The sequence below is a fragment of the Eumetopias jubatus genome, unplaced genomic scaffold (genome assembly GCF_037043125.1).
Source record: "Eumetopias jubatus isolate StellerSeaLion01/CBP00866 unplaced genomic scaffold, mEumJub1_p1.0 scaffold_14, whole genome shotgun sequence".
Taxonomy (NCBI): domain Eukaryota; kingdom Metazoa; phylum Chordata; class Mammalia; order Carnivora; family Otariidae; genus Eumetopias; species Eumetopias jubatus.
Genome location: NW_028274820.1, coordinates 51,861,903 through 51,876,833, shown reverse-complemented (window position 1 = coordinate 51,876,833; position 14,931 = coordinate 51,861,903). Strand labels below are relative to the sequence as shown.

The window sequence follows — 14,931 nt, the reverse complement described above, 5'->3', positions numbered from 1 at the left end:
GAATGTTCACAATCCTCCTTTTACTTTTCCTGTCCTGTGCTTTGTATTATGATGGGACTTTTTAACATTATGAATATTTTAACCATGTTTTCTAAAAGTTCAGATAATGAAAATGAGAATGATGACAGTAAAGTCATGCAGTAAAGTCATATTTTCAAAGAATGTGATAAGAATAGTAACATTGAAAATAAATATGAACAAGAATTACAGTAAACAGAAATTTATTTGCTTTTTTCCAGAACTACTAAATGATCTTTGAAGAGGCTAAAAGAAAAGGAACCTTGAAAAGGACAGATTGACCTGAGTTGTATATGTGTAGGCTATAAAAAAAACCTCAGTCAAAAAAATGACTAATTTTTTTGAAATGAGACTGTTGAGAACTTAAAAAAATATCATAAGAAGGGGACAGTTAGTTAGCTTAACAGGATTTTCTTAGTTTCTTTACTAAAACTATAATTTATTTGGAATCTACCTTCACACAGTCTTTTAAAAAATATTTAAATAATGCTTTGTTTTAATTTTAATCACATTATTTTTCTCACCATATCAAATCATACTAACACTACACTCACAAGTTTGAATGACCTGTTTTTAAAACCATTTTCCTTGAGAAAGAGAGGTATAACTTTTAGTGACGTCCATTATGTTTTGAAGTGTTTAAAATGGGCATTTTAGACACAAATAGTCTATATGTAAATTCTTAGATGCCGTTTTTAGTAAGTAAAATGTCATTATTCTGTGCCTAAATGGTTTTACTGAAAAGATACTTAACTTGATGTCATCACATTGGACTGATAAGGGAAGTAAGTGTGATGTAGGTTAAGAACAGAGCTGAAAGTCAAAGTGAATTTTGTATTTGATTGTATTCATTTATACCACTTGGTTTAAAACAACAACAAAAAAAAAGGTGATGTCCTGAAGTCTGCAGGCAGATCAGAGAAGTATTGTTAAAAAAGGAAACACAAAAAGGTAAAAATATCCTATGGGATCATGGAATAAAAAGAAAGTAGTTTTTTAAATTAAATATAGGTAATACCTGTTTAGTCTTATTGTAGGTATACAACTTTTTTAGAAGTCTTATATTTATGCATTTTAATAATACACAATAATATAGCCTACAATATTTAAATATCTAATAAAGAGCTTAAAAAGTTAAATTGTGTATTGGAGGATAAAACCTAAATAGTTACGTTTTTCTCTAACATTATTTGTTTAATTAGTCTTACTAATTACTAATTGCTGCTTAACTAGTCCTCTTGTTTTAAATAACCACATTTGTGTGGAAAAGTACAGAATACAGATTAATAGATAATTTTGGAAAAACACTTATTTTTGTATTTTTATGTTAAAGTGGTAAAAAATGTACATAAATATTTTTTCTGTTATTACTTTTTTTGAGTGGGGAGATCTGGTTGGTTGTGTCCCATGATAACTCTTTAAAAGTTTTGGTCACGTTACACCAAGGATGAGTCCTAATCCAGTTCTGTATATTTGAGATTATAGGAAGAAGTAAACTAAATAAAGGTAAAATGTTATGATTTTCAGATTTGCATCTTATCTCCTAGAAACTGAGTTTCATGAGCTTAAAGGGCAACTGACAGGACAAAACTAACTAAAATCAGTCCCTCTCTAAAATTTTTGTCACACACTTAAAGTTGTTTAGTTCTTTTTTTGTTTCAGGGAAAAAGACACACACACACCACCACAGCACATCCTCCTCTACTCACACAAACAAATAAGCACTCTTCCCTTCCTCCTGCAAAAAACCCCAACCACCACACAACCTACTTGGGCTTACTAACTAGAATGTAGAGTGAACCCCAGGGAACATTAGACGTTGTATAGGCTTTTTCCTACATATTTATACCCTGCTGTTTACTTACTCTTTAAACTTTTTCTCCTTTTCTGTATTTATCCCATCTTTTCCTTGGATATCCTATTGGGTAGCATAGAGAAATTATTTAAACACTGCATTCTTGTGCAAGTTTCTTTAGGAGTTCCCATCCTTATTACTCATTTATTCTCTAGAGCCTTCAGAGCTAAAAATTCAAAAGTTGGCATGCCAAAGATGACCATATTTCTAGCTTTTCAGCATTTTTTTCTTTCAATAAAGAAGCTTTTCACATTGAACATCAGATTTTATATTTCTGTGGCATATCTGTCATATTATGCACTTTACAATGGAAATTGTTGGAAAAATTAACTTTTTATATTTTTTGCTCCCCCGTATCACACTGGAACTTCACTGCAGCATTATAAAACCAAATTTAGAAAAAGGGTAGTCTCGTAAAAACTATTTAAAAAGATTGTTTCTAGTGTTAAAGTAACAAATGGCTTATTCTTTTCGCAGTCATATTAAATACACATCCAGGACTACTGGATGTTCAGCACTAACTCCTCATGACAGTGTTTCCTATGTGCCAGACACTGTGCTTGTATGCCTTAGATAAATCTCATTTATTTTTTATTTTTATTTTTTTAAGATTTTACTTATTTGAGGGAGAGAGAGGGAGAGAGAGCATGAGCAGGGGGAGAGGCAGAGAGAGAGAGGGATAAGCTGACTCCCTGGGATGAGCAAGGAGAGGACTCGGGCCTCGCTCCCAGGATCCCGGAATCATGACCTGAGCCAAAGGCAGACACTTAACCTACTGAGTCACCCAGGTGCCCCAGATAAATCTCTTTTAATATGGTAAAATAGTAATACGGTTACATAATAACCATAGGTGGTATTATCTCCATTTTGCAGATTGAGGAAATGCAACCTATTGAGAGGTAACTAACTCAGCAAATGTCAAGATTTAAATCCATGTTTGTCTCCCAGTGTACTTTATACTACATGATGACAAGAAGGTTTGGTTCTTATTTTAGCTTTCTTAAACGCTAAGGTGTTGTTTACAAACCAAGCGTTTTTTTTTTTACCAATTACTTTCGATAATATGGTTCCATTATATAATTCTTCTACTATAAAGAATTAACTTGTATTAGAAACTTAAAAGGTCATTACTACTATTATTTTTCTCTGTTAGGCATCTCCAAGAGTTACTGTTGATGATTATTTGGTAGCAAAATTAGCAGATACTTTGAATCATGAAGATCCAACCCCTGAAATCTTTGATGACATTCAGAGGAAGGTATTATATATAACATTTATCATTATATGTTTCTTATGAAAAAAAGTATGTTTCTATATGCATATAATTCATTTTTTAAAAGGTTATTGAAACATAAAAGTATAGTGGTAACTAAAAAAATGAATTAACACTTCTCATTTACAAAAAAGTAGGCCAGTTTTTTGTTTGTTTATTTAAATGACAAGTGAGGAAAATCCTTATGTTGGGTTGTTATTTAAATCTGACTAAAGGGCCAGATATATAGTCTTAGAATTTCATGAGTTGATAATGATATATAAATGACCTGATATAAATTTATTTTACTGTGTTCCTGGAGCCTTTATGTGGACTTGTTTTTTAGAGAACACTACTTCCTGGAACATTATATATAACCTGTCATGTGACTTGTGTTGCAGTGGGACCATTTTCAATACATTGAGGTACTAGAGGGACCGTTAGTTGTGAAATTAGTTGAGAAATCATTAGTTGTGATGTAGGCTTATTGCTGGCATCTTATAAGTATGGAATGTGTAATTCATTATAGCAATACCTCTTTCTAGCTTTTGGTGAAATCTTATTAGTGAAAATTAGTACATTATCTGTATTAATGATGGAATATCTTGATTTATTTCAATAAGGTCTATGAATTGATGCTACGAGATGAAAGATTTTATCCTTCCTTCAGACAGAATGCACTTTATGTGCGCATGTTAGCTGAGCTGGATATGTTAAAAGATCCTAGTTTCAGAGGATCAGATGATGGTGATGGAGGTAAGGTGGCACATGTGCATGGTGTGTGCACATGTGTGTGTGTACATAAATATTCCTATATACTGTTGACCAAAAGATGACGTTTCGAGTAAGATAAAAAAATGCCTTGAAGCCCAATATGACTTGTAAAATATTTAAAACTCTATAAATGAATGACAGAGTTTAGTTAATACTAAATTACAATGTTGAAAATTTAGTAACAGAACATAACTATAAAAGCCTTGAAGCCTTAAGAAGAATGTTTTCTTGAGTTTTATCACCCACATATTTTTTATGGTAGTTTCCGTTTCGCTAGTAACTAATAATATTCATGACTAACAGTGGGATTATTGAGAAGATTAAATGAGATAACAAGTCATGATCCTGAGAGTGTACCATAAACTATATACAGCATTGTTTTAAAAAGAATAATTTTTTTCTCTTTTATTCCACCATTTTCTAAATCCTGAACAGTATAAGGTGGAAGAAACTACATGAGTCGTTTATTCCAATCTTTCAGTTTTTTTCAAATGAGGATATTATCAGTATGATATAATGAAGAAGCAGACTTTGAGAATCAGAATATTTAGATTTTACTCCTGTTCTACTACTTAGTTACCTATAGTGATGTTGGCCAAACACTTAATTTAAGTCTGAATCATGAAGATCAGTTGTAGATCTGGAATAATAATTTTGTCATAGTAATATCTTCAGAGTCATTATCATACCATTGTCAGATTTAAAGGAAATTATGTATATGAGAATGATTTATAAACTAAAACAAATGCCAATTTTTACTAGTAGTATATAAGCAGTTATTTAAAAATAGTGGGAGAGGTAGCACTTAGAGCACAAATCCCCATATTGTGAAGCCAATGACCATTTTACTGGTGATCCAATTCAGCAGTACTTATAAAACTAATAAAGTATGTAAGGTGTGATAAGCTTCCTGGTATGTTCAAATAAGCAGTAGAAATAAAAAGTAAATGGGAAAGATTTCAGTAATTATTTTAAGAGAGTAATTTTAATTATTTATGAATAGGTTTTATGGGTAGGACTACTTGGGGCTGGAGATACAATAGGTCTATCAAGTGGTAAGCACTGCTTTAAAAGATACCTCTGTTACAGCAGGTTCCTGCTCTTCCCTCTCCTCTCTCCCCCCGCCCCCTTCCCTCGTCTGTATTAGTAAGATTTTACTTTTTAAATAATCTAAGAAATCCAGTTACAGGAGTTTGCATTTGAGTTTTAATAACTTTTATATTGGTTGTTGATCTAGTATCTTGAGTTTTTTAAATTAATACTCTTTCTGGTTTGTTTTATTTGTAAACCTGGAATAATATTCCATTAACTGGCTTTGATAGCATAATTAAGGAAGTTTTTTTTTTTTTAAGAGTACTTCTGTGGGAGCTAAGTAGTAAAATTCAGTGTGACTCAAGTTTATTATACAGTATCTCTGTATTTACTGTCTCTTAAAAAATCTTTTACAGAGCTGCTATGAAATTTGCAAGTAGCAGTGCAATGTATATATAAATATATATAAATAAATATAAATAAATAAATATTTTTGTTTATTTTAATTTCATCTACTCTAGAGATTTCTTAGTATTATGGATTTGCTATATGACCCAGAATGAAAGAAAGATAAGTTAAATCATAATTGCTAATGGTATGAGCTTCTAAGTAATCTATAATTTAAAATGATAGTAGCATTATATTCTTTGGCAGTAGTTTTTGTTCCAATAGTGTAAGAACTCTTCTAAAGTCCAGTATATTGACTTTAACTTTTATTCATATCTTTCTAGGCAGTCTAGTTAGTTGTCTTGTATGCAACTAATGGAACCAGTTTTTTTATAAGCCATCTGAAACTTCCCAAAACTTCATACTTAAAGCATGAAATACATTAAAAAATTTTTTCTGCAACTTGTTTTGGTCTGAAGTAAATGTACTTTCTCATATATCAGCCATTGAGTCATCCTTCACATTGGAATTATTAATTGAAGTTTGAAATTATATACATAAATATATCTTTTGTCTTTCTAGGACATTGCTTTTTAGTATTCTTTGTCCTTATTGGTGAGCTTTTATACATCTTATAACTAAGAAATTGTCTAACCCCTTTTCTTGAAACCATTTGAAAAAAGTATGTAGAATGATGGGTATAAATATGAAGCATTATTGTTACAAACAGCTGTCAGGTTTATTGTTTTTAGGTTTTAGGCAATTGCTAGGACTTTTTCAATAGTGATGCTTATGATTTTCGTGTCATTATAAGATTGTTTAATCAAAAATAGGCCTTCCGCACATTTTTTTGTTATAAATTCATTTTTGATTTTTTAAAATTAAGGTTCCTGGGATCAAGCCCTGTGTCGGGCTCCCTGCTCAGTGGAGAGCCTGCTTCTCCCTCTCCCTCTCTGCTCCTCCCCACCAGCTCGTTTTCTCTCTCTCTCAAATAAGTAAATAAAATAAAATAAAAATAAGATTCTTGACACTTTATTTTTTAGACATTTTGAAATAATTGTCTAATCTAGTTTTTAACTGTATGGATGATTAAAAAAAATTGCAGGCTACATTTGAACCTAAAATGAATGGGCCAGGTCTTATCATGTGTGATAATATCCTTTAGTGTTTTTTTTTTTTCCCTTCTGGGAAAGAAATTTCATTCCTATTTAATCACACTTCAGTAGGTAGGTAGTAGCTGAATGGCTTTTGTAATTATGTGTGTGCTCTCTCCCCTTTTTTCCTCCTTTCTATTTGTGATTGCTTTTTTTAGTTAGTTCAGCCTTAAAATATTTTTAAAGTTGGTACTTCTCCTTCATTAAAACATGGTCACACAGTCTTTTAAAAAATATTTAAATAATGCTTTGTTTTAATTTTAATCACATTATTTTTCTCACCATATCAAATCATACTTTCTTTTGTTTTCTAATCTTTATAGGCAGTTACCAAATTCTTGACTAAATGTGGGCCTAGATTGATTTTAGACTCTATTTCTGTATCTTCTTATTGTTGATCACAAAAGTAAATTACATCTTGTTTTCCTTCTGATTGCTCTTTTAACTTGATTTGTCTTTGGTAGAAAGATTTAAGAGGTGGGCAGACCACAGAAGGAAGTAGGAGTTATATAACTGAATAAGGAGGATAGAGAACTGTTTGCTCATTTTAATTATCACCTTGCTGTTAACCAAGGGGTAATCCTAGGTGGAATTTCCTGTTTACTTTTTGTGGCCATAGGTCTGAGGAACCAAGAAATGTTCTTGGGCATTTAGAATTGTTGAAGCTGGAAAGCAACACCAACTGCTTCTTTCTAAAAGTAATAGAAATTGGTTTTACTTATTTATTTATTTATTTAACAGAGCGAGACACAGTGAGAGAGGGAACACAAGCAGGAGGAGTGGGAGAGGGAGAAGCAGGCTTCCCGCGGAGCAGGGAGCCCGATACGGGGCTTGATCCCAGGACCCTGGGATCATGACCGGAGCCGAAGGCAGATGCTTAACGACTAAGGCCACCCAGGTGCCCCTAGAAATTGGTTTTGAAGACCCATTTAGATACCCAGATTCATAAATAATCTCTTAAGTGCTGGAAGCCATACATTAACTTTAAACTGTATAAGAATACTGCTTTACCATATATTCATTTCTGTTTTTAACAGAGGGGCATCTTAATTGGTAACTTTGTGTGCTCAGATATAGAATAAAACACTGAAGGAAAAGACATTAATTTTATAATGTATAATTGACTTAGCTCTCTAACATTACTTTTTAAAAAGAATTTTTAGTTGTTTTTTAAGTAAATGGCAGTGCATATGGAGTTTTACGTATCTTGTTCTGTTATATATTGATTTAAGAATCTAGGGTTGCGATGTTTTTGGGCCAAGTATACCGAGAGCAAGTGGACATAATAGATATATTATGTATACAAACCGATCTGTTTACTCTTCACATGAAAGAAAAATTTTATTTATACTATTTCTTAATCCAGTGAGACAGAACTAACAAAAAACTTGTGACATTTCCTAATGAACTTCACTCTGCATTGTTTTCCTCAGGTTTACATTTTATCAGACAACTTCATATGATAAAATAAGGATAAAATATTTAATAATTGCTCTCCTGTACACAAACGCCTATTTTTGGTGTGTGTTTTGTGGGGGGCAACTCAGGTACATTTATATTTTCTCTGAAATACATGGCTTGCAAAACCATGAGGCTTAAGGGAGCAGTAGGTGTTGGGGAGTAGTATACCACAATTTCCTTTGCTGTTTTGTTATGTCTGCTTGGGTGACTTTCATTCTTGGTGTTTGAGCCTTAGATAAAACAATTTTTTCAAGTTTTTTACTGTGTACTAAGTTGAATTTCCCCTCCCACAGAGTCTTTTAATGGGTCTCCTACTGGAAGCATAAATTTGGTAAGTATTATAATGGGTACTTAATTATTAAAGTGACTTGAAAATATTATAAAAGGTGAGCTTTAACATACATAAATAATATATTAGAAGCTCTCAGATCATCCTTTTATAAGAAGTTCTTTGCCTTAAAAGAAATGTTAAATTCACATATAAATTCACATATAAATTCACTGAAATTTATTTTCATTTTTAAAAATGGGATTTAAGTCACATCTGCATAATTCAGTTGTATTTGATAAAAAAAGTGACTTCATTATTTTCAATCCCAATATTTAGTATTTTGAAATGACTCTTTGGTTAGTGCTATGTTGGATAGTAAACTTGTGACATACAAGTGTTTACACTGAAATTAGGTTTTTCTTTTTGTATGTAGAAAAGAAATATAAAATTAGGATATCTGAAAACTTCCAGATATTTCTTAACGTGCACACTATGGTTGTTGTAAAAAAATTTAAGCTTAAGGCCTTATAGTAAATAAAGCTATTTTAGGATTACAAATTTAAGAATGATATGTTTTTAGCACATAAGCTGTCATTGGCATTTTATACATTCAAAATGAAGTGTGAAATAATGAACATTTCAGTTCTTTTATCTATCCACCCTTGTCGTGAATAACTTATTTCATAAAATGCTGCTAGGAAGAAATATTACTATGTTCTGTGAAAGTTTCAGTCCAGAATTTGTGGGGGGTTAGGGAGAGATTGTTTGCTTTGTTTATATTCTACTTATATTACTTCCTCTTTCAGACTTTTTGTAATAGCTAAATAGTCTCCAGGTCCATTATCTTATGTTATCTTCTATATATAACTATATTTCAAAATACAACCTTATTGAGGGTTTTATTACTCTACAAAGTACAACCTTTAACAGAACACTGAAGCAGTCAGCCATAGTGTTATGTCAGATATGATGTAACATTTGAAGTATTTTCCTAAATCATTTGGTGTCATTACCATTTGTTTGTTATATTCCATAACCTTATAACAAAAAGGAATAACTTGTAGAGCATGAAGAAAGTATTAGCAATAATATTCATTTGTAATGAAAATGTTTCCAGATGTGATGAAACTTCATTCATTTGAAATTTCAAGTATTCACTTTTGTAGTGCTTGTACAAGTGTTTGAACACTAGTAACAAATACTTTTTTTTCTTTATTCCATATCTGGAATAAATGCTTTTCCAAATAAGAGTGATTCTTTTGTCACATAGAGATATAAACCAGACAGTCTCTTGATTGACAAAGGTCACACTTGAGGTCAGGGACTTGCAGTATTTTGTTATTCACATAAATCTATTAAATTCAAGGTTTTAAGTTCCTGGAGTCTTTTGGATTCTTTCTTTTTTAATACATATACAAATTTTAGTGGATAGCTACATTTTAAAAATAGCTTTAAGATTGTAAAATAAGTCATGATAGTTTTTTCCAATATAATAAGCAAAGAAAATAATGTGATTTACTTATTTTCAATTGAGATTGGCAGGTAAATTATAAGCATTTCTAGCAGTGCCATCATAGTTGTGGATTATCACAGTAAATCTGAACTTTCATTTTTTTGTCTTATTATGTTAAAAAAAAAAAAACTTTTTTTGCAAGCAGTTCCAGTCGTAACTCAAGAATCTTTACAAACTGTTTTATTTCAGGACAGCATAAGTCTACTTGTTTTGAAATCACAGTTTTCTTTTACTAAGTAATAATTATAGTTCTAAATCAGAATGTAGTTAATATTATTTCACCAACTGTAATTTTATAGTCTACTTGATATTTACATTTGCATTATACCTGTGACTGGGAGATGTTTCATTGGGTTTTTCATCATATTTAATGAAAATAATATTAATTGTTTAAGTGTGCTAAAAAGACACTTAGGTACAAAGTTTTCTAACAATTTCTGGGTTGCATAGTATAAGATGGTAACATGTTTAAAGTGATAAGTACTGTTTTGCTGTTGAAATGTTACTATAAGGGAAGGTTAACAATAACAGTAATAACAAAAATACTTCTTAAAACAATTGTTTTATATTCTCTGTGATAGCTTGTAATTGGAAGAAGATCATAGTAGATAATCTAAATTTTGTAGAATATTCTATTTTCTCTGAGGCTTCTATCTTTCACATAAAAGTAATAATAAAACAAAGGTTGTGTTTCTATCAAGATGTTTTATTATAGGTCATAGGACCACTTAAAAATAAGTGCACTCTTTTCAGAGCATTATAATTCACTTTGTAAACTGACAAAGTTGTAGAGCAAGTATTACACCATTGTACCATTGGGAAAACTGAGGTACAAGAAAGACTGGTTGATTTGGCAGAAGTCTCTTAGGGTGTCACTGGTGAAGTCTGGACTAGACCCATTTTAATTTAATGATTTGTCCACTTGACCAGGAAAATACTGTGGATTTTCTGTATGTTATTATCATATTTTGCTGCTCTTAATGAATAGTATTAAGTAGTAAACTTTTTGGCTTTCTTCTTAGAATGTAGTTGCCTTAATTTAAATGGATTTATGTCATATATAGCTGCATTTAAGTCATTTAAATGACTCTCCTAGTAATATTGGTAATATCACGTTAGGACCCAAAGTCCATTCAGATCCTATGGTTTTTAGAGTATAAAATATGTCTGAATCATATAATGTCTGTGTGTCAGAGACCATTTCGATGTTCAGTGATTACTAAGAGAACTCGTAGGCCTTAGCATACTCTTGACTCTTATGGAAAGGATTTATTAGAGAGAAAGGATTTAAAGCAAAATCAGCAAAGGGAAAAGGCGCATGCAACAAAGTCCAGAGGAAACCAGGTACAAGTTTCCAAGAATCCTCTCCCATGTAAGTCACATTAGACAAACTTAAATCCTCCAGCTATGAATGTGACAACACATATGAAATGTTGCTACCAGGAAAGCTTATCCGAGACTAAGTGACCAGGGTTTTCACTGGAGGCAGGTCACATAGGAAAACCTCTAGTTAGTACATACTAAAATTCCAGACTCCTAGAAGGAAAGCAGGTGTTCAGCATAAACAGTTATTAGGTACAGTGAACTACTCTTAGTGGTTAAGGAATGGTGGGAACCTTCCCTAATTCTAAATTCCCAGATGTCATCCAAGGGCCAGGCTTGCAAGCATTCCTTTCAGAGAGCAATTTCAAATGAACTCTTTCTTGTTTATTTTTTTCCCAGCTTTATTGAGATATAATTTACATAAAACATTACATAAGTTGAAGATGTATGACATATTGTTTTGATATTACAAAATGGTTACCACCTTAGAGTTCACTAATCCCTCCATCACATCAGATAATTACCATTTCTTTTTGTATTGAGAACATTTAAGGTTTACCCTCTTAGTAATTCCAAGTATATAATATTGTATTATTATCATTATTATTTGATATATAGTTGACTCAGGTTAACTCTTTCTGTACAGTCTGTCATTATGTGCCCTTCTAGGTATGTGTGGGTGTGTGTATATGAGGCAAAAAAGTTAAATTTAAACCCAAAGGCCATAGTTGAAAAAAGATTCATTTGGGTCACTCAGTAATGATTTTTGTTTGTGGAATTATTTTTGAAAATTATTTAAAATCTTAGACTGGATTCACTTCATGTAATAAGTAATTATAATAGGTAACTTTTTTGTATTGAGCAGTCTTACTAAATGTTTTACATGTCTTCTTATTTAATCCTTACATAACCCTATGATGTGTAGGTACTATTCTCATTTTATGGATAAGGAATCTAAAATTATTCCTAAGTTTACAAAAATGTTAAGTAATACAGAATTGGCTCTAGTATAGTTCAACATTAAAAAAATTTGAAATGGTAACTTAAGAACATGTCTACTTATTTTTATCCATATTTTTTCCTTGCCATATATTGAATATATTTGAGAAGTAACAAATGTCAGTATATGGATAAACAATGAAGGAAGAAATAATCAATGTACTAAGTTGATTTCTGAAATACTTTGTTTTATAGTTTTTTAATTATGGATTTTCTCTCTCCTGTTAGTATAAATAGGATTATTGTTGGGGGAGGAATACAGGTAATATAAAGTTTACGTGGGGCAAAGATGAGTAAGACATATATGATATAGGATGCTTTAACACTTTTTTCCTATAAAATTAAAATATTTTTTTGATTATTTTTCTTTTTCAAGTCTTTAGATGACCTTTCAAACGTATCTTCTGATGACTCAGTACAACTCCATGCTTACATTTCAGACACTGGTAAGAGACTTTGTGGTATAATTATTACTCAAAAATTATTAATTATTATCACCCTTGGATTATTTTCTACATTTGTTTTTACAAACCATTTTTCTCTTCTGTAGTCATTTTTCAGTTACGTTTTTTTTCTGCAGCATGTTTTTCATTAAATTCTGTTACGTTTATTTGTATTATGGTTTGATATATACTGTTTATCCTGTTGAGTGATACTTTGTGTATATGTTATGATGTACTTGTGTATCTTCTTTCTCTAAGGTTGTTACTGTTTACATTTGAAAAAGCTTAAATTCTAAGTATTTTGTCATTGCTAATAAACTCTTGAAACCCAATCTTTTCTTCTTCTTGTTTGCGTCTTGCTAATAATTGTCTGCATAATTCTTATTAAATTACTTGGGGCAGATTTTAGCTCCATCTTTTTTATACATGTAAAGTCAGACTAGATAAGTGGGTTAATGAAACATTGGTACAGGAGTTTACAGAAGCTTAAGAAATGCTTAGATGAGGTGAGAAACCTAAAATTTTGTGACTTAGCATACATGCAAAATGGTTAGTGAACTGAGAAAAAAATCTATTTTCATCATTGCCATTGGGTTATTAGATAATGCCAATGGGTAGTAGGTAATGATGATTTACTTATCCCACCCCTCACTATTCCTGGATTATAGGAGTGTGTCTGTCCGATTACATTTGAAATATTATCATACTGAGGTATCTCAGTTCAGTTTCGTGCTTACATTTTAGGTAACTAAGAAGAGATTTTATAGTGCAAGTACAGCTTAAAAGATAATTTGCATTTTTTTTTTTTTTAAGGTCTCTGTTTTCTTTTTCTTCCCACTGGAGCTGGGGTCTCATTTTGCATTGTATTCCCTGCCATATTTTTGAAATAAGTTATTTATAGTTGCTGTCTAAGTTGTTCTTTTATCCTTTACAGTTAGTTGGTGCATACATTACTCTGCTTATAAAGGTTATTAGATAAAAACTTTGTCCATAAAACCAGAGGTTTTGTTGCTTTTCTTTCTAGCCTTTATTATAGTTGTTTCACTTTTCCTTCCTGAAATTTTGAAATTCTTTTTAAAAATCTCTTTTCTTTGTTGGTTTATCTTCCAAATATGAAAGTCTTTGTTAAACCACAAATGTTTAGTATTTGTCCTTTTATTTCTTTCTTAAAGACCTTAAACTTTATGTCTCAAAGAAGATACTCATGTCTGTATTTCTTATGTAGATCTTTCTTTTCTCTGAAAGTTGTGGTTTTTTTCTAGCTCCTTTGTCCATTTATTCAAGAAGTATTTATTAGCTTCTTAAAATGTATGAAAGCACCATACTAAGCATTTTTAATAAATTATTTTTGTCAAACTTATGCATAAATACTAAAGGCAGCACAATACAGTTTTAAGAGCATTACTTTTTGTCCATTTCCATGGGTTCAAACCCCAGCTCTGCCACTTAATAGTTGGGTGAACTTGGGCAAGTTCCTTAACTTCTCTGTACTTCAGTTTTCTTATCCATAAAATGTAATAATAATAATAATAATAATATTCATAGGGTTGTTAGAGGACTCATTAATTACATTAGTAACATCAGTTTGTTCAATAAATATTTTACCAGTTGGTAAAATCTGGAGAGTCTAGATTTTATATTCTTAACATCTTTATTACAGGAAGTAGAACTTAGAGTCCAGTGAAGGGCTTCTCAAGGAGTGGTCCGTGAACTAGTGCATACTGCTTCTCTTCTTTGTGAAATCTTCCTTTAAAAAATATTAGCTCAATTAAGCAATGTACTTAGTGATGAGTCTGATTTATATTCTGGTTCTTGTTCCTTATCTGATTATGGATTAGTGACAAATAGTTTATATCACCTGCTGTGAGTAACATTGTCCTAATGAAAACAGTATTTCCACAATAATATCTCACCATCATCTCATAATCAATATATGCAACCTCATTATCTTTTTAAAAATCAAATTGCCTTTTTATCTTTTGCACAACCTCTTTATTCTTCTTATTGTGCATGCACCCTAGTCATGAGGTCTTCTGCCTATCATTTTGTGATAAATCTGATAATTCTTCCCCCCATTTCTTTTCTATTCTTCTTATTCTCCTTGCTCTTGTTAACTTTTAATTGGTTATGATTTGCTCCTAATTGGCTTCTGCTTTCTGTTTTCCTTCCCCAAACCTATCTTGAGCACAACAGATAAAACTATTCCCTTGTTGTCATGCTGTGTTTGAGTGGTGGTGGTTCTCTAACATGATGAAAAAGTTTTGTGCAGTTTGTTTGCCTAGGTCTCTGAGAGAAGGATGACTGGAAGAAGTGAATAGTAAATAATAAATAGTGTAACCTATAGTTACAGTCTCAGAGAGCAGGGTGACCAAAGTCTGTCCCTAGTCTTGTATTTCGTGAAAACAGGCACACTGATATTAGAAAGGGAACAAAGGACAATTTTGAGTAG

The 14,931-nt window shown here is 31.4% G+C and overlaps 1 protein-coding gene across 3 annotated transcripts in view; it reads left to right on the top strand.

Moving 5' to 3' along the window:
• Positions 1 to 14,931, top strand: part of SNX13 (sorting nexin 13) — a 131,158-nt gene that overhangs the window by 90,292 nt on the left and 25,935 nt on the right. For all 3 annotated transcript variants that reach the window (XM_028118149.2, XM_028118144.2, XM_028118157.2), the window contains 4 exons: positions 3,027 to 3,131; positions 3,749 to 3,881; positions 8,227 to 8,264; positions 12,416 to 12,485. In XM_028118149.2, the coding sequence (XP_027973950.2) occupies positions 3,027 to 3,131; positions 3,749 to 3,881; positions 8,227 to 8,264; positions 12,416 to 12,485 (346 nt within the window). The remainder of the gene's footprint in view (positions 1 to 3,026; positions 3,132 to 3,748; positions 3,882 to 8,226; positions 8,265 to 12,415; positions 12,486 to 14,931) is intronic.